The 22,192-nt window shown below is 40.6% G+C and overlaps 1 protein-coding gene across 1 annotated transcript in view; it reads left to right on the top strand.

Moving 5' to 3' along the window:
- The first annotated feature begins 2,965 nt into the window (after nucleotides 1-2,965).
- The window catches only part of calcrl2 (calcitonin receptor-like 2), a 31,914-nt gene continuing 12,687 nt past the window's right edge, over nucleotides 2,966-22,192 (top strand). Inside the window, exons 1-2 of the mRNA XM_086067819.1 lie at nucleotides 2,966-3,093; nucleotides 22,111-22,168. Coding sequence (XP_085923945.1) covers nucleotides 3,044-3,093; nucleotides 22,111-22,168 — 108 coding nt within the window. The 5' untranslated portion in view covers nucleotides 2,966-3,043. The remainder of the gene's footprint in view (nucleotides 3,094-22,110; nucleotides 22,169-22,192) is intronic.

The raw sequence follows: 22,192 nt of genomic DNA, 5'->3' as shown, positions 1-22,192 counted from the left end.
TCACGTGACTAGCACTTTAGGCGGAGCATGCGCCTTAACGATGTGATTGGACGCTGGTAGTCGCGAGCGGCCTAGAAACAGAAATTAAGATAATGCGGGGGTAGGGGCGTCGCGCATGTTATTTTAAAAGCTGTTTTCTGCTACTGTTGCTCCCACTGCTTCCAATAGCTTCCGTTTGAGTTTTAGTGCTTGCACCCAAATAGAGTTTGCCTGTGTTGCTATGCAGCATTATCATACGAACAAAGCAAAGAAATACTTCAGGCACCTTGATTCAAATATTATTTTTGCAACTATCACAGAAAGTAATTGGCAAACAGGTATGACCCAAAAGCATGAGCAAAAGTATTGTAATTACGGGGGGAAAGACTGGTAAAAGTACTGTAGATTTGCTGATTCAGTTTCTGTAATTAAAGATTAAGTTCACTTTTTAGCAGATTTTATATAATACATCTTATTCTGAAGAAGATGCTAAATGCCTTTCTGGGTAAAATCAAAGGTTTCACCCCTCAAATTGATGGTGTCATGGGAGATAAATGTGATGGAGACTTTACGATCGAAGAATTAGACACAGCGGCCTCGCACCTAAAACTAGACAAATCTCCAGATCCAGATGGTTTAGATTCAAATTTTTACAAATACTTCTGGTCTTCACTCAGGGAAATTATTTTTGAGGTATTTAAGGAAACAATCTCTAACTTGTTGTTGCCGGTTACCATGAAACAAGGCATTATCACACTTATCCCAATGCCTGGTAAAGATAAAACAATTCTAGATAATTATCGTCCAATCACACTTCTGAACAATGATAACAAAATGCTCACGTATATATACACTCACAGATTAAACAGAGTCCTAAATCATGTTATAAATGAAAGTCAATCCGGATTTATGAATAACAGATCCATACAAGATAAAATCAGGTTAGTTCAAGATTTGTTGGATTACAATCATCTAAATGTGGATGATGTGTTTATTCTATTCCTGGATTTCTACAAAGCATTCAATTCTTTAGAACACCAATTTATGTTTAAAGTCTTACAACTGTTTGGTTTTGGCCCAAAATTATATAGCATTATCAAATGCTTTTATGATAATACAACCAGCTAGCATGATCTCATGGCACCTCTCCTCGTTTCACTATCAACACAGGAGTTAAACAAGGTTGTAATATCTCTCCCTTTTTGTTCATTCTCGCAGTTGAAACTTTAGCAATATTTGTTAAAAGTTCAAATTTGGACAAAGTTAAATATTTTTCATGACCAGATAGTCATTAGCCAATTGGCTGATGACACCACAATTAAAAATAAATACATAAAGAATCAGTCCCTAAGGCTCTAGAACTCATCAAGACCTTCTCAAAAGCATCAGGGTTGAATGTTAGTTACAGTAAGTGTGAATTATTGGCCATACATGATTGCAGTCTTTTAGCATTCCAATTAAATCCTCTGCAAAATTATCTTGGAATACATTTTACCAAAAATATACAGATTAGTGAAAACCTGAACATTGAAAAAAAAATTAAGAATGCAAATCTAAATTAAATATGTGGCTTCAAAGAGACCTGACAATCTTTGGCAGAATTTACTTAACCAAGATGGAGTCCTTAGCTCGTTGTATTGACCCCGCATACTCACTGGCAATACCTAATCAATTAATAAAAGCCACAAATCAAATGAACTTCAATTTCATCTGGAGAAATCAAACCCATTACATTAGAAAAACTGAGATTATTAAAGACCTCCAAGACGGAGGATTACAAGCCATTGATTTTGAATGCTTAAACCCAGTGTTAAAATAGAAATGGCTTAAATCATTTCTGTTAAATAGTCATAGCATTTGGTTTTGTGTCCCCAGGGGTTTGTTTAAAAAAAAAATGGAGGAATAGATTTAGTCCTTGCATGTGATTTTAAAATTGACACAACAAAACGTTTTTATGGAATGAAGACCATTTGAAAAGATTGTTCTTTCTGTTCCTCTTACTAAGGACGATATAGTGTTTGGTCTTATTCTGGAAGATAATGATGTATGTGGAATGATGCGGAACAATTTACTATTATTGGTTAAATATTTCATTCGTGGCTCCAAATGGAGAAAGACTAAGCCCCTTTTTTTTCCTGTCTTTTTGAAATAACTCACAATCACGTCAAATCTTTAAAACTGATGAAAATGAAAAGTGCAAAAGCTTTGTTCAGTGCATATACTGAGTTTGGTGTCTTTGTTGACCTCTAATCTAGTAGAAATAGGGATGGGAAGTTGCCCCCCCCCCCCCTGTTTTTTCTTATCTGCTCAATGTGCCTTGTATCAAAAGTACGTTGTTTATTTCAAGCTACCTATTTGTTGTATAATTAATTTGGTTAGTTTGAACTTGCACTACTTTAATGTGATTTTTGTGATGTTTGTTGTTGATAGAGCACGTTGTTCAATAAAGCATTAACAAATTTATAGATTAAGTTAAAAAAAACAGACTCTGAAATACAAACCTCATCCAATATGAAGTTGGGACGTTGGGAATTAAACGTAAATATAATGTTGCAAATCCTGTTAATACGCTACAAATACAAGATATGCAATGTCCAAACTGATTAACTTTATTTCGGGGGAGAGGGGATTCTCTAATTTTGAATTTAGCTACTGCGCAGATCTACAAATATATATATAAAAAAATCATACGTATTAAAATGTCCTTTTTGACTGGCCTCATCTAGGAACAAACAGCAGGTGGCGGTGTCATACTTTACACTGTCTTGGTGGTATAGTGTTTTAAATGCCTTGTATCAAGTTGCAAAATAGCCCATCAGTTATAGCCTACATTTGAGCTATATTCTTTTTTTTAATAAATTGACCAGATTTGCTTCTCAGACATAGACACAAATGGTATAGCAATAAGATCACATTTACACCACATGGCATCAACAGTGACTGATTTACTCTGAAAGTAATAACAGGAAGTCATAAGAGCTAATGTGTCTTGTTTTGGGTGCTGTGCTGGTTGGGGTTGATCAGTGTTGTCACAGGGCAGCATGAGACTCTCATCTAGGAAAGGATGTGCATTTTGGAAGAAGAAGTCTGTGTGACGACCCGACCGTTCAAAACGTAAGCGAACTTTATTCAATTTATTTTATTTTATTCTAGAACTCATTGTTATTGTCATGGATTTGATTAAGCGTGTGGATATGCATCTCGACCACTGGTCCACAGTTGAGGCACAATTAGTCATGCAAAGAATTACGTATGCTTGTTAAAAAGTGTAGCCTATTTATGTATTTTTTCTTCTTCATGTTGTTACGACCATCTCGCATTGTGCCTGATCTGGTATAGGATGAATATTATGTGAGTGAGATTCTCTTCATTAAATATTATTTGATTAATTGGCTTCTTGCCACAAAGAATTTAAAGCCTTAATTGGTGAACACTGTTTAACTGCCATATTTAAAGAGAGCACATAGTCTCTCGTCTGTCTTGAATGAGTATTTTGACTGCCATTCCACTTTGACGACTGCCTTGGTATTGCACTTTTGTTGCAATATTATTGGCATTGTTGATCAATTTGAACACTTAAGTTAACTCTTAATTGGTTTACTGGAACATGTTATGTAGAAAACAACACATTGCATGTAAATATTTACTCCGTTTATCACTATGACATGGACACCCTAAATGCCCTATAGGTCCATGCTGTCATCTGACAGTCACGCCTACTCAGCTGTTGGAATGACAAACTAGAGTTGACACATGGTACCCCAGGACAGAGAGCTGACAATAACAGGAGGCCACACAGACACACCAACACGAAAGAAAAGACTGCAAAAGCACAGCGAGGATAAGGAGTTTATGCGCATTTTTTAAATGTATTTCAACACTCTGTATTGAATACAGACAGTCAACAACACATAGAAGTTGTTTTACCGTTACTTATTATATATAGTACCTGTTGTGATGTTCTGTGTTGTGCGTTCTGTTGGGATGTCTGTGATCTGTGACTGTTCCTCACCTTCAAAATCAATCCTATCATATGTGTGGGACTGTGGGATCGCCTTTTCGTGGGAAGCTTCCACTTCCCACAGTAACTTCGGCTTGAGCGGACCAGTCTGCTCTTGCCAAGCTGCTCTGTGTGGGTATTAATAGAAATGTTGGCTGCTACTTTGATGGCAGTTCCCCACTTGTTCCAGAGTGATGTCTTGTTTCATAACACAAGACCTCCTGATTCCCCTACAACCACATACTCTAAGATGAGAAAATGTGTTCTTATTTTAGGTTGAGTGGAGAATACCTGAGCCGCTAGAGCTGGCATGAATAATTCTAGTATTTTCAGCTTTCAATATTGAAATGTCTTTTGAGTTATGCACTTGTAATTTAATTTAAACCTTCATATAGCAGTGGGATCTGCTGGAACATGCTATGTCTGGATGGGTTTTAAATGTTGAGGACAATTGTAATGTAGTGTGAGATTCAAGAGTATTTACTTCTGCTTGCCAAGAGCATGTAATGTGAGTACGCAATCCATCCTTGTGTCCAAGTTACGCTGATAAAATAACAAACTTGCAACACAACCAACTTTTTCATGAGTTATAGTGTGGCAAAATAGTTCAGTCTGTCTTATTGATGAATTTTATCTCCCTGTTGTAGGAGTATTATAATTTGTGTATTTATTTGATAATTGCATTTATTTATTTAACCAGGTGCTGTGATTAAGATCTCTCTTATAATAGTCAGCGCAATAATGTAAATGCATCCTGTATACTATTTCCTGATTTATTTTCAATGTAATTTTAGCTCTCGATTCTCTTAATTAATTGGCCCACGTTGATTAAAAAAAAAAGTTGTCTGAATCAAAATTCATCATAGTCTCAAAGTCCTTCAGAGGCCTTTGGGTAAACTCCAGGTGTGCTGCCATGTGCCTTTATTAAGGTGGACAGAAAGGTAATCGGGCTGTTTTTGTCTCGATTTTGCCCCTTAAATGCCAGAGCCAGACTATCTTATGTTTTATAAGATCATTCTTGAGTTTGAGGTGTGTTAATGGCGGCTTTGCCCCGATAATAGGGTCTGTATCAGGTGGCTGCTGAGAATCTTTAACATTAATCCTTGAATATTGACAAGCGAGAAAGTATGTGGGGAAAACCAAGAAAGTCGAGAGTCATGACTCTGTGAATTGCGATGTGGAATGGAATGTAAGCAATCAAAGAAACAAACTCCTTGGCTGAGGAAGAAGGAAGTCCCCTCCTCCAATGTCGTATTTTGTACAAGTGCGCTCCCCAGTCAGCAAGAAGAATTTTAAAGAGCAATTCTGCTTTGATGAAACCATTCTAAAACTTTTTCCCTTCGGAAACACTCTGGAAACATCGATGCAACATAACTGCTAGCAGTGTCTGATCTTCTTCGTTTTTGTTTGATCACGTCACGTCCTCACGACTTGTTTTGAGATCGGTAGTGAAACAGAATCTTTATAGTGTGGTGTTTTGTGTTCCGCTTATCGACACACACGGTATGACAAAAAGTGTTCAATGCAGGAATTTTAAAATCTTTGTGTGTGATCTGTAAAAGAAGCAACATATTTAAGATTTGACCTTACAAACCTGATTGGTGGTGATCCTGCAGTTGGTTTTCCTTTTTGCACAGAGGAATGCTGGAGCTCAGACGGAGACCACTGGGTCATTGGTCACTTCACTGATAAAGATACCTCTCCCCTGATTACTCAGTTTAGTTGGTTAGCCAGCTTTGGGTAGAGTCCAGTTGGTTCTAAACGTGTTCAATTCAAAGATGATGGAGGCCACTGTGCTTACTGGGCCCTCCAAAGCAGCACAATATTTTTTCTGTAGTCTGTACCCTTCTCCAGATACGCGCCTCAAGGCAAGCCTGTCTTATTAGTCCATAGACAATTCCTTTGACTTTTTTGCTCAGACATACATCTGTTAAACTGCCGAAACACCTCAAGGATGATAAGTGGAATCAAGATGCATGCAGGCTAAATTATGAACCCCAAGACAAAGGCAGTAAATAAATACAGTGGTACCTTGACATAAGAATGACAGGATTTACAAGTTCTTCATATATGAGCCGTCATTCGGTTGACATTTTGCTTTGACTTGCGAGCAAAACTTTGTGATGAGCGCTAGGTGGTGGCAGTGGACTCAAACTCACTTTTAATTATTATTTTTTTTAACTCTTTGACCGCCATAAACGTTACAAAACGTTTAGTAAAAACCTACGGAGGGGCGCCGAAGACGTTAAAAGACGTTCACTATGTTTTTGTTTTTTTTTGGGAAACGGGTGGAGGAAAGCCTTGGGCAACTGTGTATCAAGTATCAAGCAGATCTAGTTAGTTTAATGACTCGTTTTGGCCCCTAGATGGCAGCGATGACTCTCTTTGCACAAGGTTGGGTGGGCCGCCCACCGTGGGCGTCAGTAGAAGACGTGAGGCGGAGCTAGAGTGTTGAGGAGACAATGGCTGATGATGCAACAATGGCTGATGAAGCAACCGGTTGCAAGCAGCTCACGCTTGAGCATTTTTTTTTTTTTTTTTAAGAGCTCAGTATTGTTCATTCGGAAATGTCATCATCATTGCTCTTTTTTTTTTTTTTTTTTTTTAATATATATATATATATATATACATATATATATATATATATATATATTTTTTTTTTGTGTGTGTGTGGGTGAGTATGTGTATGTGCGTGCGTGCGTGCGTGCGTGTGTGTATTTATTAGCTCACCAGAAAACCTATTAGAAAAAAATCTCATACCGTTCACCTAAATCGAACACCAGGAGACCCGAGGGGACCGAAGAGAACCAAGGAAGGTGAAATCCAGCACCGACCAGACACCCCCCACCAGAACTCCTCCCCAGCCCAAGAAACATCCAGACCCCAACAAATCCAAAAAACATAAAATCAGGGAGGCCTCAAGAGACCAAAGGAGAGACCGAGAAAAAGAAGGAAGGACAGACGAAGCCGCGTGAGATCCGCAGACACCAGCCTCCACCGATTCAATAACCTGAGGAGGAAACAGATTGTGTCTGAGTTTCGGTAGATGCTGGTGTGGTGGATCTGGCATGCATGAAAATCTCCACCAAAGAGGGGAGCCGTCGACCCCCGCCGGAACAGAGCAAGCGCAACACCTCAGGGCCCCCCAGGCCGCGGCAGCGCCAAAGGACGACCCCCGGGCCCCGCCAGGGCCACCGGCCGGAGAGCAAACCCAGGAGCAGGAGCGCCCCCCGCCCCAACACGGCCCGCGCCCCCGGCCCAACGCAGCAGGACGGGGCACTGCAGGCCCACCAGGCACCCCACCGGCCCCCAACCCCCGCCCCCCCCACGACCCCCCGCCCCCATCCACCCCCGCCACCCACCCCAACCCAGCCGCCCCCACGCCCCCAATCCCCCAGACACCCCCCACCCCAGCACCCCCCCACCCTGCAACCCCCACCACCGCCCCCCCCCCAACAAAGCCGCCCCCCCCCCCGACCCCACCCCGACCAACCGGCAGCCCCCCAACCCCCGACCCCCAGCCCCGGGGACCACCCGCACCCAGGCACCGGCGCCGAAGAGGGGCCGGACAGCGGAGCGGAGAGGGCAGCCGCGCCCACCCCACCCCCCGCCGTGTGGAAGGACGGAACACCGGGGGCAGAAGGGGGAGATGGGGGCACCGGAGGGCGGCCGACACCCCCGAACCCCAGGCCCAGCGGGGGAAGGCCCCGGTCGTCACCCCAGCGTTCTTTGTGAAAATTAACCCCTGTTACTGAGTCCGCCAGCTCGCGGACTGGCGAACTCTACCCCTAAACCGTGAATGTGACCCCACCCAGTGTATATACAAGTGTGTGTGTGTGGTGCATTAAAATTAGGAGCAGGTGAACCGGAGCCGATGGAAATGATATTCCCACGCTCCGATCCACCCGCCACCCAAGCATGTTGCTGAGTGTATGTGGTGCATTAAAAAAAATAGATAGGGCGGGGGGGGGGGGGGGGGGGGGTGGCGACACGGACAGGGGACCGCAGCACTGCTCTATACCGCGGCCCCCAACCGATGGCACCCCCACAAGCCCCCCCCCACCCACAAGTTGTGTGGTGTATTAAAATTGGAGGGGAGTTGTAGGGTGAAGACGGTGTTTCCACCCTACCCCACCCCCCAAAGTGTGTTATGTGCCCTATATGTCTATAAAAGTGTATTGTGCAAACCTAGTGTAGTGAGTTAAGAGGTGTGACCAGCGGGGCCCCCCCCAACCGGGCGGGGGCAGGAGGCGCACCGGCCCACCAAGCCCCCACCCACCCCACCAGGACCCCGGCGGGCATATGGGACCCGTCTGGCGGGGCGATAGGGCTCGCCCCCCGGATACTGGGTCCCGCCCGAGGTGTCAGGACGCCCACCGGAGCGGGGCGGGCACGACACCAAACCCCAGCCACCCCCGCCGGCCCCCATAGCACCGAGACCCGGGCCATGGATGGAGCCCCCGGCCCAGGGGAGGGGAAGGAAGGCGTACCGGGGAAGGGGAAGGGAGGAGGGAAGGGGACGACAAGAAGGGCAGGGGGCAGCGGCAGGGACGCAAGGAGAGGGGGAGAGGAGGAGGAAGGGCGACGAGGGAGAGGGGACAGGGAGGCGGAGGACGGGCGGGGAGAGGCGAGGAGGGAGAGGCAGCCAGGGGGAGGAAGGGGGAGGGGAGAGGGAACCACCGGGCACCCCGGCGGCCCACAGGCCCCGAACCGCGTCGCCGGGCCCAGAGCGACGGACCGCGCCGGAACGGCGCCGCCCCCGACACCAGGGAAAGCCCCGCAACGCAGCACCCCCCAAGAGACCCAGGGAACGGCCAAGACGCAGCCGCCACCCAGCAGCCAACAGAGGGGCAGACCCGCCCACTCCCCGCCAAGGGGGACAGCACCCACAGAATTAACCCACTGGCATGCCGTGAATCCGAATATCAACCCCTGGTGCCCATCGGAGGTGAATCCGCTCGATCCCGCTGGCAGCAGCCGGGTTCCCGACTATAGAAACACAACCATTAGTTACAAATTGCCTAATACAGAAACATCAATGCAAGTTATAACGCTGCTGTGGCTCTCGCTAACAGGCAGAATTAAAATCCAAGTTTAGGTTAAAAAATTCTATATACGTAGACCATGTTTCTTTAAATTTTGACATTTGGTTTTTATTTGAGGCAGATATTTTTTCCATTAAAATATGATTTATGAGGAGGTTAGACCATTGGTCGATATTCAAAGTTTGTTTATTTTTCCAGTTAACAAGAATTGTTTTTTTTGCGATAGTAAGGGCTACAAGTATAGATTGAAATTGTTTATGTGGTAAGTCAATTGTTGTTAAGTCACCTAGCAAACACAAGTTTGGAGAGAACGGTATCCTACAGTCCAAGACAGCGGAAAGTTTTTCTAAGACTTTAGTCCAGAAACACATAACCGGAGTACATAACCATAAAGCATGAAAATAAGTGTCTGTAGTGTTTTGTAAACACTGGAGACAAATGTCGGAGTCTGAGAGTCCCATTTTCTTCATCATATATTGAGTAATGTATGTTCTGTGAATAATTTTATATTGGATAAGTTGTAAATTTGTGTGTTTTGTCATTTTAAAAACATTTTCACAAACTTGAATCCAAAAGACAGATTCCGGAGCTATAGACAAGTCTGTTTCCCATTTTGAGATGGGTAAAGACGTTTTATCAGTATATGAAAGTAACTTATATATTTTTGAGAGTTTTTTTGTTGTTGTCGGAGAAAGCTTGGTAATATCTTTAGCTAAAACAGGCGGTTGGAGCGTACCCTGGAGTGTTGGAATTTGTTTCTTTATCATACTTTTAACTTGCAAATAATGTAAAAAGTTTCCGTTTTTTATTTTATATTTTTGGAGCAAGGATGTATATGATATAAACATATTATCTGAGAAGAGATGGTGGAGATGTGTAATTCCTTTCTGCTCCCACACATTCAAATAAAGCGATTGGTTGTTAATTTGAAAGTCGGGGTTATGCCATAGGGGAGAAAGCCCGCTGGGCTCCACTTTGGCTTTTGTCATTTCTAGTGCCTTCCACCAGGCAGTCAGGGTGGCGGAAATCATTGGATTTTTAAAGCAGTTATGGCGCTTAATCGATGTTGTAATAAAGAGTAAATCTAGGAGTCTGAGGTTATTACAATCCTTCTGTTCTAGTTCCAGCCAACAGTTAGTATCTCTATTGGGTTGTGCCCATAAAATAATATATTGTAGCTGGTTGGCTATAAAATAGTGCATAAAATTTGGTGCCTCTAGACCTCCTTTGGATTTATTTTCCTGAAGAGTAGATAGACTAATCTTTGCTTTTTTTTTTTTTTCCAGTAAAATTTTGTAACGGCTGAGTCCAACAACTGGAACCAGTTAGCCGTAGGTTTAAATGGAATCATTGAGAAAAAATAGTTTATTTTGGGTAAAACTTTCATTTTAATAGTGGCTATTCGTCCTATTAGAGAAATAGGAAGATTATTCCAGCGCTCCAAGTCACTATAAATGCTATCCAGAAGTGGAGTGAAATTTAAATTAACTAAATCAGTTAATTTAGGTGAGATTTTTATGCCTAAGTATTTTAAATTACCTATAGGAAATGAGTAGTATGGGTCCTGGCTTGCAGGGTTCCATGAATTTTCTGTAATAGGTAGAAGTGTTGATTTTGTCCAGTTAATAGAATAGTCTGATAACTGTGAGAATTTAGTTATTAAGTTAAATACTTCCCCTAATGAAATAGCAGGCTTTTCTAAATAAAGTAAAATATCATCGGCATATAGATTAATTTTATGTTCTGTTACCCCAGAGTGAATTCCTTGAATCATTCTTTCCTGGCGTATGGCTAATGCAAGCGGTTCAATAAATATTGCAAATAATAAAGGCGACAGTGGGCATCCCTGTCTTGTGCCTCTCTGTAGAGTAAAACTCTTAGATATAATCCCATTAGTAGTAACAGTAGCTTTAGGAGAATCATATAATACTGACACCCAGTGAATAAATGACTTCCCAAAGCCAAATTTATTTAAAACAGCAAAGAGGAAGGACCAGTTAACTTTATCAAAAGCTTTTTCTGCATCCAATGATATAATAACTGCCTTTTTATCATGCCGCTGTGACATACTAATAAGGTTAAAGAGCCTTCTAATATTATTAGTAGAGTGACGCTCTTTAATAAAGCCTGTTTGGTCGCTATGAATGATTGTCGGGATTACTGTTTCTAATCTAGATGTAAAAGCCTTAGTGATAATTTTAATATCAGTGTTAATTAGTGAAATCGGACGGTAACTTGATGGAAGGGTGGGGTCTTTTTCTGGCTTTAATAAAAGTTTAATTGCTGCTGTATTCATGTGTGGGCGTATGTGACCATTAGTTTTAATTTCTGTTACTACTCTTAAGAATAGTGGAGCAAGCATTGACCAGAAGTGCTTTAAAAATATAGCCGGATAACCATCCGGGCCGGGTGCTTTGCCATTTGGCATACTATCTAGAGCACTGTACAACTCGTTTATAGTAAGTGGTGCATCTAACATATCTTTATATTCAGTAGTTACCTGAGGTATACTTAAGCTACTGAGGAATGCCTCAATATGCTCTGGGTTAGGTTTATTAGTTTCTGAGTATAAGTTGTGATAATAATTATAAAAAATTTGATTAATTTCTTCTGGTGATTGTGTACATTCACCAGTTGTACCTTTAATAGCCGTTATAAGCGATTTTTCCCGATTACGTTGAAGTTGGTTTGCAAGAAATTTACCTGATTTGTTATTATATTCAAAGTTGTTGTATCTCAATTGTTGTATTATAAACTCTGTCTTTTTAGTTAACATATCGTCTAACTGTATTTTTGTATTTTGTAAGTCAGTCCATATTTGGTTATTTGGGTTTATTGCCTACTCATCCGTCAGTTGTTTAATTTTATCTTCCAAGTCTTTTTCTAATTTTTGATCCTGTTTCTTTTTATAAGATGAATATGATATAATTTTACCTCTAATTACTGCTTTCCCGGCTTCCCAGAGAAGAGCTGGAGATAGGTCTGGAGAGTCATTTATTTCCAAAAAGTCTGCCCATTCTTTTCTTATAATTTTGTCAAATTCTGCGTCGTTTAGTAGTGAGATGTTAAAATGCCATGTAGGTGGTGGTTTAAAGGTATAATCAACTTGTAGGGAAAGGGAGACTGGTGCATGGTCGCTAATAATAATAGGATGTATTTTTGTAACGGTTTTATCAGCAATAGAATTATTTGTAAGAAAAAAATCAATTCTTGAAAAGGACCGGTGCACAGCGGAAAAGAAGGTAAATTCCTTCTTATTTGGGTTTTTAAGCATTTTTTTCAAAGACGGAAAGCATCGATCAATACTAAAAAGCGCATTGATGTCGACGATGATGATGACTCCGAGCTTGACGCCAAAGTTGGAAGCCTTGACGCGACCATTATGATCACATAATAAGCCTCACCGGCTAGCGCTGCTAACGCCGGAAAACGCGCAGCACAACCGACCGGGTACTTCTGCACAAGCGGAGATTCGATCGGGCGATGGAGAGTTGTCGAAAAGCATCGACCAATGCACATTGATGATGATGATGATGGTGAATCCCGAGGTTGACGCCACAGTTGGACGCCACATTTGGACGCGGCCTTTATTCTCACGTCATAAAGCCTCACCGGCTAGCGCTGCTAACGCCGTAGCTGCACAAGCGGACATTTTGTCGGACAATGAAGAGTACCCCGAGTCCAATGCATATTCATCGGAGGAGCGGGTACAGTCTGATCACGGAGAAGACACTGGTTCTGGACTACGATGCCACCATGAATGGAGTGGATAAGATGGATCAGAACATCTCTCACCACCCGGTATAGCAACTGAAGGACACGAGGAAGCCAGACGTAACACCACCGTAACGTAACCGTAACATGATCCTGATATTAGACTTTATGGCAACACACACTGCAGTATATACTTGCTATTCCCCGGAAAAAACGGCCTGCAAGAAAGTGTAGCTTCTGCACGCGAAGAGGCAATCGCAGTGAAACTAATATGTTGTGCAAATCATGTTGCGTCTCTTTGCACGCAGAGGAGTGTTTCACAAAAAGAAAAACTGTTGTTGAAACATCCACATAATTGTAAATAGCACCACAGTTGCACACATTTGTAAATAGTTTGCCAACTTGTTGTCAAATTGTTACACTGTTGAATGTAAATAAACGTATTTTGCTATCAAAAAACACTTTTTCATTCTTGGTGGTAGTGTTTTATAGAAGTAAAGCATTATTTAGGTGTTTGTGGCATCATTCATGGACAAAAAGAAGGGTAAAATTCACTAGAGTGCATGAAATAATATCGTTTCACTAAAAGCTTGATTTCTCCGTATTTTGGTCCAAAACAAGCGCATTCGGATGAAACTAACCATTTTCTATTGTTGATTACTAAAGAACGGAATAAGGTAGAAACAAACTTTTTTTTTCTAATGAAAGATGAAAGTTCAATCTTTCATTTGGTAGTATTGTTGTATGTTGTTTCCATAGTCCAAACAGAACATTTTCTGTGGACCTTGAAAGATCAGTCAAAATGCTTAAATCGGCTGGCACTGACAGCATCCCTTTTCTGAAAACGTCTGGCAGTCAAAGAGTTAACAAACATCAGTTTGGCAGATAGTGAGCAATTCTTCAAATATGAAGCCAAGCCTTTTGTGCTTGGTGTCATAATGAGAAGTTGTATGTACAACCTTGAAGGGGGCGGTGGTGAATGTAATACATTTTGGAATAAATAAAGCTGTAATACAACAATGTGTGCAAAAGTGAAGCACTGTGACTAGTATTGAGTCTGACCCATGGTTTGAATTATACATGTCTCTATCATACATATCTGTATACTGCATTACTTATATCAGTTCTGAATCAGTATTAACAAGGCCTAAAATTGGTCTGACAGGTCCAGTTGAACCATTATGTCCTCAGCAGTGTGGAAGGGCGTTGTACAGTCCAAACATTTTGCATGATAGCTAAGGAATCCCGAGGATTCCAACAGTTGTCCAAGAACATGTTAGACATGGGGGATTTAACAGTGAGCAGAAGAAGGCAAGACAGTGCATGAATATGTCAGCGGGAAATAACCTCAGTGAGATTAAATGAGGAAAAAGGGAGTGAGGTTTTAGGGGTGAACTTGGTGTCAAGCTGACCATATCTATGATGTTTGTCAGGGTGTGCTGGGTTTCCTCAATGTTTACTCTGTGGGGTCTGGGGGACATTTTCTTTAGTTGTCATGTTGTTTTCTAAGATTGTGTTTAATTAGTAGCAAAGCAACTAGGCCGCACAGTGCACCCTCATTTTTGAAGTTATAATACAACTATACAAGTGGTATTTTCATTTTACAGTTGTATGATAGATACTGTATAACAAATGAAGCTTTTTGGATGGTGACAATTCAGACCAGATTCCAGTCAGGTTAAGGCTTTAAGGTTTTGCAAGCTTACGTTATAATTCAAAATGGTGGTCTTACTTAGTGAAATTACTCTTTGTTCACTGAAAAAAAAATTGGACCTTGGACTTTCGTTGTAATTTGATTTGTGAGGATTATTTTGATTTCAAAATGTGATGAAATGTCGTTTGACTTACTATAACAATCTTCCTGGTTTGTACGCTGGTCACAGGCTAAAGCAATACAATAAGCCATTAAAAAAAAAAAGAATAATGGAAGCATGTACACAGGGGAAATATTAGAAATGTTTGGAATTGTCAATTGGTAGCACTGCTGTTTTTATTGGATCTGGTTAGTGTTCTTTGTGACTTTTTATCACAAATATGTACTTTCATAATTGCCATTTGAATGGGCATGTTTGAGAATCGTCATGAACATCAGTGAGCTTTGGTCAGACTCGAGGTGAGCAAGCAGGTTTTGCCTAACTTATTCAATTGAGAAAAACAATCCTATATATAGGCTAATATGTAATCATCAATATGTACTGTTAAATGATAAAATAACTTAATAGGCATTAATTTATTGCAACAAACATAAATGAAAAAAAAAACACGTTTTCAAGAAAATGCTTGTCTATTTGATGATTCAAACATTATGCTCTTACTATTCTTAGCTAATTTTGGCTCTCAGTTTCACACATAGATTTACGTTCTGCAGCCCTAGCTTTGGAATGGCTTGTAATGTGGTCCTTCACCTCCATAGCCAAAATCCTTACAGATGAGCGACTGTTGTCCCTAATGCTTCCCGCCATGATCAGGATTGTAAAAAAAAAAAAAATAAGGATCTAACATGGCATTGTAGCAAAGCCAAAAGAGTAATGTTGTGTTGATAATTCTAATTATTCAGTTAAAAGGAACATTTGTTCTTCACATTAAAGGCATTTGTTTTCCATCAAACAGATCTCGTAGGCTGATTTTGAACAGATGGCTGGCAACTTCAAGGCTTTACAGCCAATAAAATAGAATAAACTGTTGTTTTTGGAGAGGTTTTTTTTCCATGAAGTACTCAGTGACTCAAATCAGCACTCAACGAAAGTTGCACAGTCCTCTGGCAAATTGATTTTAGGTGCCCTCTGAAGCTTTCACACATATTTTTAATATTGACAAAATCATTGTTAGATAAAGGAAATACTGTATATCTGGAATTGCCCTATTTGCCTGTAGGCAACTTTATTTATAGAGCACATTTCATGCACAAGGCATGCAACTCAACGTGCTTCACACAACCGAAAGCACATTTAAAAGCATTAACAAACAAAACTGAAGGCTAAAAGAAGGTACAGTACGAGTCATGACTCAGTTTGCTGACCAAACAAAGAAAACAGCTGAGCTCTGATTGCTTGTTACCTATTACCTCAGCACAGGTGATATCTTCTTCAGTCGACAGCAAGTCAAAAAAGTAGTTTTTAAACCACGAAATGCCTCTCTCCATAATGCCACACATTATTAGATTGTGTTTTGTACATTATTTTGTAAAATTGTGGCATGATATTTCTGGTATTAAAGGGATGGATTCGGTCACGTTCATTCCCCATTTAAGGCGCAAGGCCGAAATGCCCCGCGCTCCACTGTTGTGAACAAAACAAATGACTTTGATTTGGATCTTTCGTGACTGGTGTCGTGCATTTCAGACCCATCTGTTTGCGCTGTTTGACCAGAAGGAGCACAGCGTGTCGATCTCGCGCTAGCGATCAAGTCGTAGCCAGTTGAACATCTTGTTCTTCGGAGCAATGTCCCCCACACTATGAAAACCCTTCCCATGTCCCTTTGTGTACTTGTAACAATGGTTTATTTTTACCTTTGTGTGTGTGCGTGTGTACGCGCGCTTGTGTCCTGGTGAAGGAGGTTGTCAAAGGAGGAAGTTGAATGACGGAATGTTGCAGATTCGGAATCCATTGCAGCCTGGTCATCCAGGACATCTGTGGACCCTTCTCAAACGTTCTTATTTTCCCCTCATATGGGGCTTTGGACTTTTTTTATTGTCCTCTCTGGGGTGTAGATTAGGGGATATTGTTAATATTTGTTAACTGTGGGCCGGTTACTTGGTTAGTGGGCCCTAACATTGGTACACCGGGACGTCTCTGGTACACAACAACCAATTGACGTTCAAACTGGATAAAAGAAGACTTTAATGGAGGGATGAGAGGGTGAGAAATAGAATTATAGTACAATATGATAAATACATTAAGATTGGCCTTTGGGCATAAATGACATTAAATAATTGAAAACCTGACATCTCTCCAGAAATATATTGTGATTGTGCATAAGTGTATGTGCATGTGCTGCACATTCCTTTTAATTTACTAGCACTATGAACTCATTTGCTCCCAAAAATGTTTGTTTTTTAATGCTAGAGCATGCAGAAGGCTTTGATGCGGCCTCTGACCTGAAGAGGTCGCTAGTTAAAGCAATGGTAGTTATCACAAAAAACGACCAGCAGGTGGCAGCAGAGTATAAGAGATCAACAAGGGCTATTTTGCAAAAATCTATTTTTGTCAGTGTTTTCAACAGGTTTGTCAATAAATATGAAACTTAGCTATATTCTAATGCTAATTGCTGCAAAACGGAAACAGAAAGAAGCAACGCTAATCTTTCTTTTGGTAGGTTCCATGTTTTAGCATAGCAATATAACAGAATATTCTGTGGGCTTTGCAAAATCAGTCAAAATCCAGTAAAACAGCCGGGAGCAAAGGGGGTTGCTTCAGTGAAAATGGCTGGGAATGATTGAGTTAAAGGGAAGATAGTGTTATACAATACATTTTGCTTCTCTGGTAATCCTAAACCTTTCCTAAACTTTTGTTTGCAATAATATTATAGCTGTAAAACAATATTAAGACCATAATTTGTCATGTTTTCTTTTGATCTCCTCCCTCTTATTCCCTTTAGCGTTTTGTGGTATTTGATCATATCTCTGTTGAACAGTCCCATTCAGCACGCTTTTATTCTTTCAAAAAGTAGTTCTAAAATGAGTTCAGTCTAGTGTTGAACAATTAATTGCATTTTCAATCTAATCACAATTTAATAAAACATGATTTGTTTTGGGGGGTTTTATCGCAAAGATTGCGATTTGGTGTGTCAATTGAGAAGCAGACCAGTTGAGGTGGAGAAGAGTAGAGGGAAGGGAGCAGAGTGGATCAGAGCAGGCAGACGGCTGACACACTAGCTTTCAGTGACGTTTCCGTCTCACAAGATATTGAGACGATTATCTAATGTGCTTGATCAGTTTCGCCTTGCAAGGTTTAAAATAAACCTCATCGTGTACGTGCACTGTGTATGTTGTGTTGTTTCGGCTCCTGTATGTTGGAGAATGTGTTTGTGGAAGTACCTGTCTGATTTGCTGTCAGATAAGGCAGAGAAAAGGGTTGACTTTACTTTTCCCACACATTAGCATGTGTGATTTTACCAACTGGAGATTGGCAATATTGAATTTTATATATGTATGTTTTTTATTTATTTATAATAGATGGATTAAGCGTGTAGGTTATTGATTGATTGATTGATTGAAGGCCATATGCTGTTTTCGAACTGTCACTGAAAGCAACCACACCTCAGAGAGAGAGAGAGAGGGGGGGGGGATTGGGAGAGGTATCCAATGAGAATGATAATGTGTGACATCAACTGCAAAATGAACTTTTATCCCAGTCACAAGTTTAGCTGTGTATATGATGTTTAAATAGTAAATTGGTGGGAGGAAGATTTGTTTGGAAGGTGTAACTCACATTATGGTTGTAAGCTAGCGGGCTAGCTAGCAAGAAGAAGCATGCCGCTGGACTCTCAGCTCAAACTTTTGCTCCTTCGGCAAGACGAGTATGTTTCAGTAAATACCGGTTGCCCTTTCCTCCTCCCGTCTGTGAAGCTTTTTCAAACTGCCCTCGTGTGGAGGACACGACTAGTCATTTCGTTCGTCCCCACCTCCCCGACATGTAGCAACGATCCCACTTGCGCGGGCGTGCACGCGCTCTCTCTCTCTCTCTCTCTCTCTCTCTCTCTCTCTCTCTCTCTCTCTCTCTCTCTCTCTCTCTCTCTCTCTCTCTCTCTCTCTCTCTCTCTCTCTCGCATTCTCTCTCATCGTAGAAATTGTAATCCCTTGAAGTAATTCCTATTTTTAATAAATGTAACTGTAATCTGATTAAATGTTTTTTCCTGTAACTGTAATGGAATACAGTTACTTTTTTTTTGCAATCTGATTACATAACGGCGGTACATGTATTCCGTTACTCCCCAAGCCTGATCGTATATAGCTTATGTTTACAGCACACGTGTGGCAGAATTATGTTCTTACCAAACTCCCCGGCAAAGTATTTAGTATGTTTTTACCTGTAATTGGAGTAACTGAACTGTCTTTCGTATTAATTCATACATTTGCCTTTACCTTAATGCCCTATAATGCATAATAGATCTGATATTGTTTGTTGTATAAAGATCAATTGTTGAAAAACACATTAGAAAAGGACCTTGAAAAAATAATGGTAAATTAAATCACAATCATAATTCCACAAACGCAACATAAACACACTGTGTAAATTTCAACACAATAAAGAATGATGACAAACTCAAACCTCAGGTTGTGGCTAGGTGCATAATGGGTATGTAAAACCTTGGTTTGCTGTATACAACGTTTGTTTTCTACTTCACCCAGCGTGTGGGTCAATAATCCTAAATCTGGTAAAGCAAAACAATGTTTGGATTTCCCATCATTCTGCGTCATGACCCGCGACCTCATGAGTGCAGTGGGGGCTATTAAAGCAGGGTTAAAGGATGTGGGATGGCCATATCTTCTTAAACAAATATACAACGGTTAGTGTTTCAAACCCCGCATGGAGCAATACAAATAGATTTTTTTTCCTTTGGGAAGTAATGGAAATATAAACAATATTTACCATAGTCAAAGAGGCACCATAAAAAAGTCTGTAAAATCATGTGTACCAGCACTTTTTCAGTAACATATTAACTGTTTTACAACTGTTAAAATGTGAAAACAACTTTATTGCCAAAGGCCTCATATGTGCCCTAATGGATCATCTTCACATCGTTAGCGATGACCGGTAAAAGCTGCCCCCTGTTGAGAGTAGCGAAAACAATAAAACACCTTTCCATAATTTTGATCACAAGGGACAACTTGACGCTGAACTAAACTGGAAACTAGCCATCATGTGTTCATACTTTTTAACATGACTTTGTTTTCCATTGTGAAAACCGTGTCTACCAGCGGTGACCCGATTTACAACACAATTTACTCTTTGACAGTCTAAACATGGGCCAGTACAAAAAGTGGTCTCCTTTAAAGGAATGCTTGAAAGACACCAGCAGTCTGTCTTTCTCCAAACAAAAGCCGTCTTCCCATTAAAGGGGAGTTATTTTCTTGGGAGCAACCCAAAAACTACTCGGCCATGGTACACTTATGGTCATAATGTTTGTTCGAGACAGTTGTTCTCCAGCAAGGGGTTATAATGCACGAGTGTGTTTGTCATTATGAGTCTTAATTGGAACAATACATTGCTGTAGGCAGCTGTTTATGTAGCATACAAGGCATCCTCTTTTCTTTATTTATCGAGTATCAAGTACAAGTGATTCCCTTTTTAAACAAAAACACCGTCTGGGTGCTCATCAGCGTGTGCAGTGCTATTAGCAAATAAACGAAACAATACTTGTTGCGATTACAAAGTAGATCCGATTTCACAAAGATTCACAAATGTTCACTGTGCGCACCGCCTTATGACAACCACTCATTTTCCTTTTTGCCTTTTGTGCCATGTCCAAATCAGTTTTTCAGTTTTTGATTGAATTTACTCAAATATGCACGCTGCAACTTTGGTTTGGCTGTGCTTGAGCATACACAAAATTATTTTTCATTGACATTATTCACCATTAAAAAAAAGTAAACCGTAAAAGTGATGTTAAACCTGAACGTAAATTTAACAATCTATTTAGTGAAGTGGGATGCTTATACCAGGGGTGGCCAAGTTCGGTCCTCGAGAGCCACTATCCAGCCTGTTTTCCCATGTTTCTCTCAACTAACACACCTGATTCATGATCAGGATCGTTATCAGGCTGAAGGAGGGAGACATGGAAAACAGGCAGGATAGGGGCTCTCGAGGACCGAACTTGGCCACCCCTGGCTTATACAGTATACAGTGTCTTTATACTTTACACAACTTTAAAACTTTGGAGTGATGTTTCCAAACAAAAATACAACAAAAAGAGCTGAGACGTTACTGTCAATTGCGGAACCAATCAGTTACATTGAACTGAGTCGTGATCACAAGGTGTTCCTAAAATGCAAAATGCCGACAACAGCTGCTTGTACTTCCAACTGGGGAGGAGAATAAAGTGTGTGACAACACTGCGGCCATTCTGGGAGTCGCTGCATTCTAGGACTGTAGTATCAGTGGTGTGCACGCCATTAAAAAATGAGATGTGGAAAGATATTAAAACGTATTGCGGGAAGTTGTACATGCAGTTCAGATTGTAATAAACACTTTGTGCTTAATTCCATTATTTTTGTTTTTTCTTAGGCTTTTTTTTCATGCAATCACAGATGTTTTTGACATGCTTTATACCTCCATCTAGTATTTTAAAGTGGAACGATTCTGTTTGTTTCTTTGCACTTGTATCTTTTAAATCAAAACCAACTTTGATTCAAATCGTTTTTTGCTACTCCCCTAATTTACATTTTACTGTGGGAAAATACTTTTTGGAACAAACTAGAAGGCAACCAGTGTCCTGGATTGCGCCCGACCTTTAAGGTTCCACTGTGTACTCGGGTCACATTAAGTCATGGCTGTGTCTTGTGTTTCCCACGATTATGTTCTCTTGAAAGATGCTTTTACAGGAAATAGTAAGCACAATCACCATTAAACTCAGTTTACAACTAAATTAAATATGACTTAATGGCTAGGCTGTCCAAAGATTCAAGCATGTTGTCCTTGTTTTCTCCCTTTAAGGATTTAACCCTATAGCACCAAACATATTAAATACAAGACATTTTGAGCCCTCTATTTCATGAGTATAGTAGTTTGTTCCCATTAAAACCCTGACGTATATGATCTGGCACATGCATTGCACGAATAATCCATTAGAGGGCAGTATCACCCAGCTGATGGCTTTCCCAGCGATTTGCAAGATCCAGCCAATTGAGAAAGGAGAGACACCGATACTTATTAATAGTGGGAAATGTTATTTCAGATTTTTGGAAATACTAATATGTTTGATATGTATGTTTATTATTATATTTTTGATAGTTATAAATGTACGAATTTAAAGCATTGTGACCGGATGTATCAAATATGACAGAGATCAAAAGTCATGTGGAAGTTGATTTTCCCCCCCAAAAAGAAAAAAATAGTTTTTGGTTTGTTCAAAAGGACCAATAAATTATCTATTTACAAAGAATCTGAATTTTCTCTCATATTTCATGGATCGGGCTTTATAGGATTCAAGCTCATCCAACAGAAGTCCTACCTTTCTGCTATCTTAATGATACTTTCTCAAATGTTGGCTTTTGCTAGTCAGAAACACTTTGGGGAACTTGCTGCCCATTTGCCTGATGATTTCCCTGACATTTGCTGGAGCATGACTTTTTTTTTCTTGCTAGATTAACAAAGCATGAACACAAAGACCACAAATAATGGCTTCTAATGTGTTTTATTGTTTCTTCTGTAGTGACATGTGGAGGACCAGAACCCTATCACTGATATTTGCGCTTGTGCTGGGCTCAGAGGTAAGACCACTACACCTTTTGATT

The sequence above is a fragment of the Leptonotus elevatus genome, chromosome 2 (assembly GCF_054856555.1).
Source record: "Leptonotus elevatus isolate MCC_2025b chromosome 2, RoL_Lele_1.0, whole genome shotgun sequence".
NCBI classification, from domain to species: domain Eukaryota; kingdom Metazoa; phylum Chordata; class Actinopteri; order Syngnathiformes; family Syngnathidae; genus Leptonotus; species Leptonotus elevatus.
The sequence above is the reverse complement of the archived record's forward strand: the minus strand, read 5'-3'. Positions and strand labels throughout refer to the sequence as shown.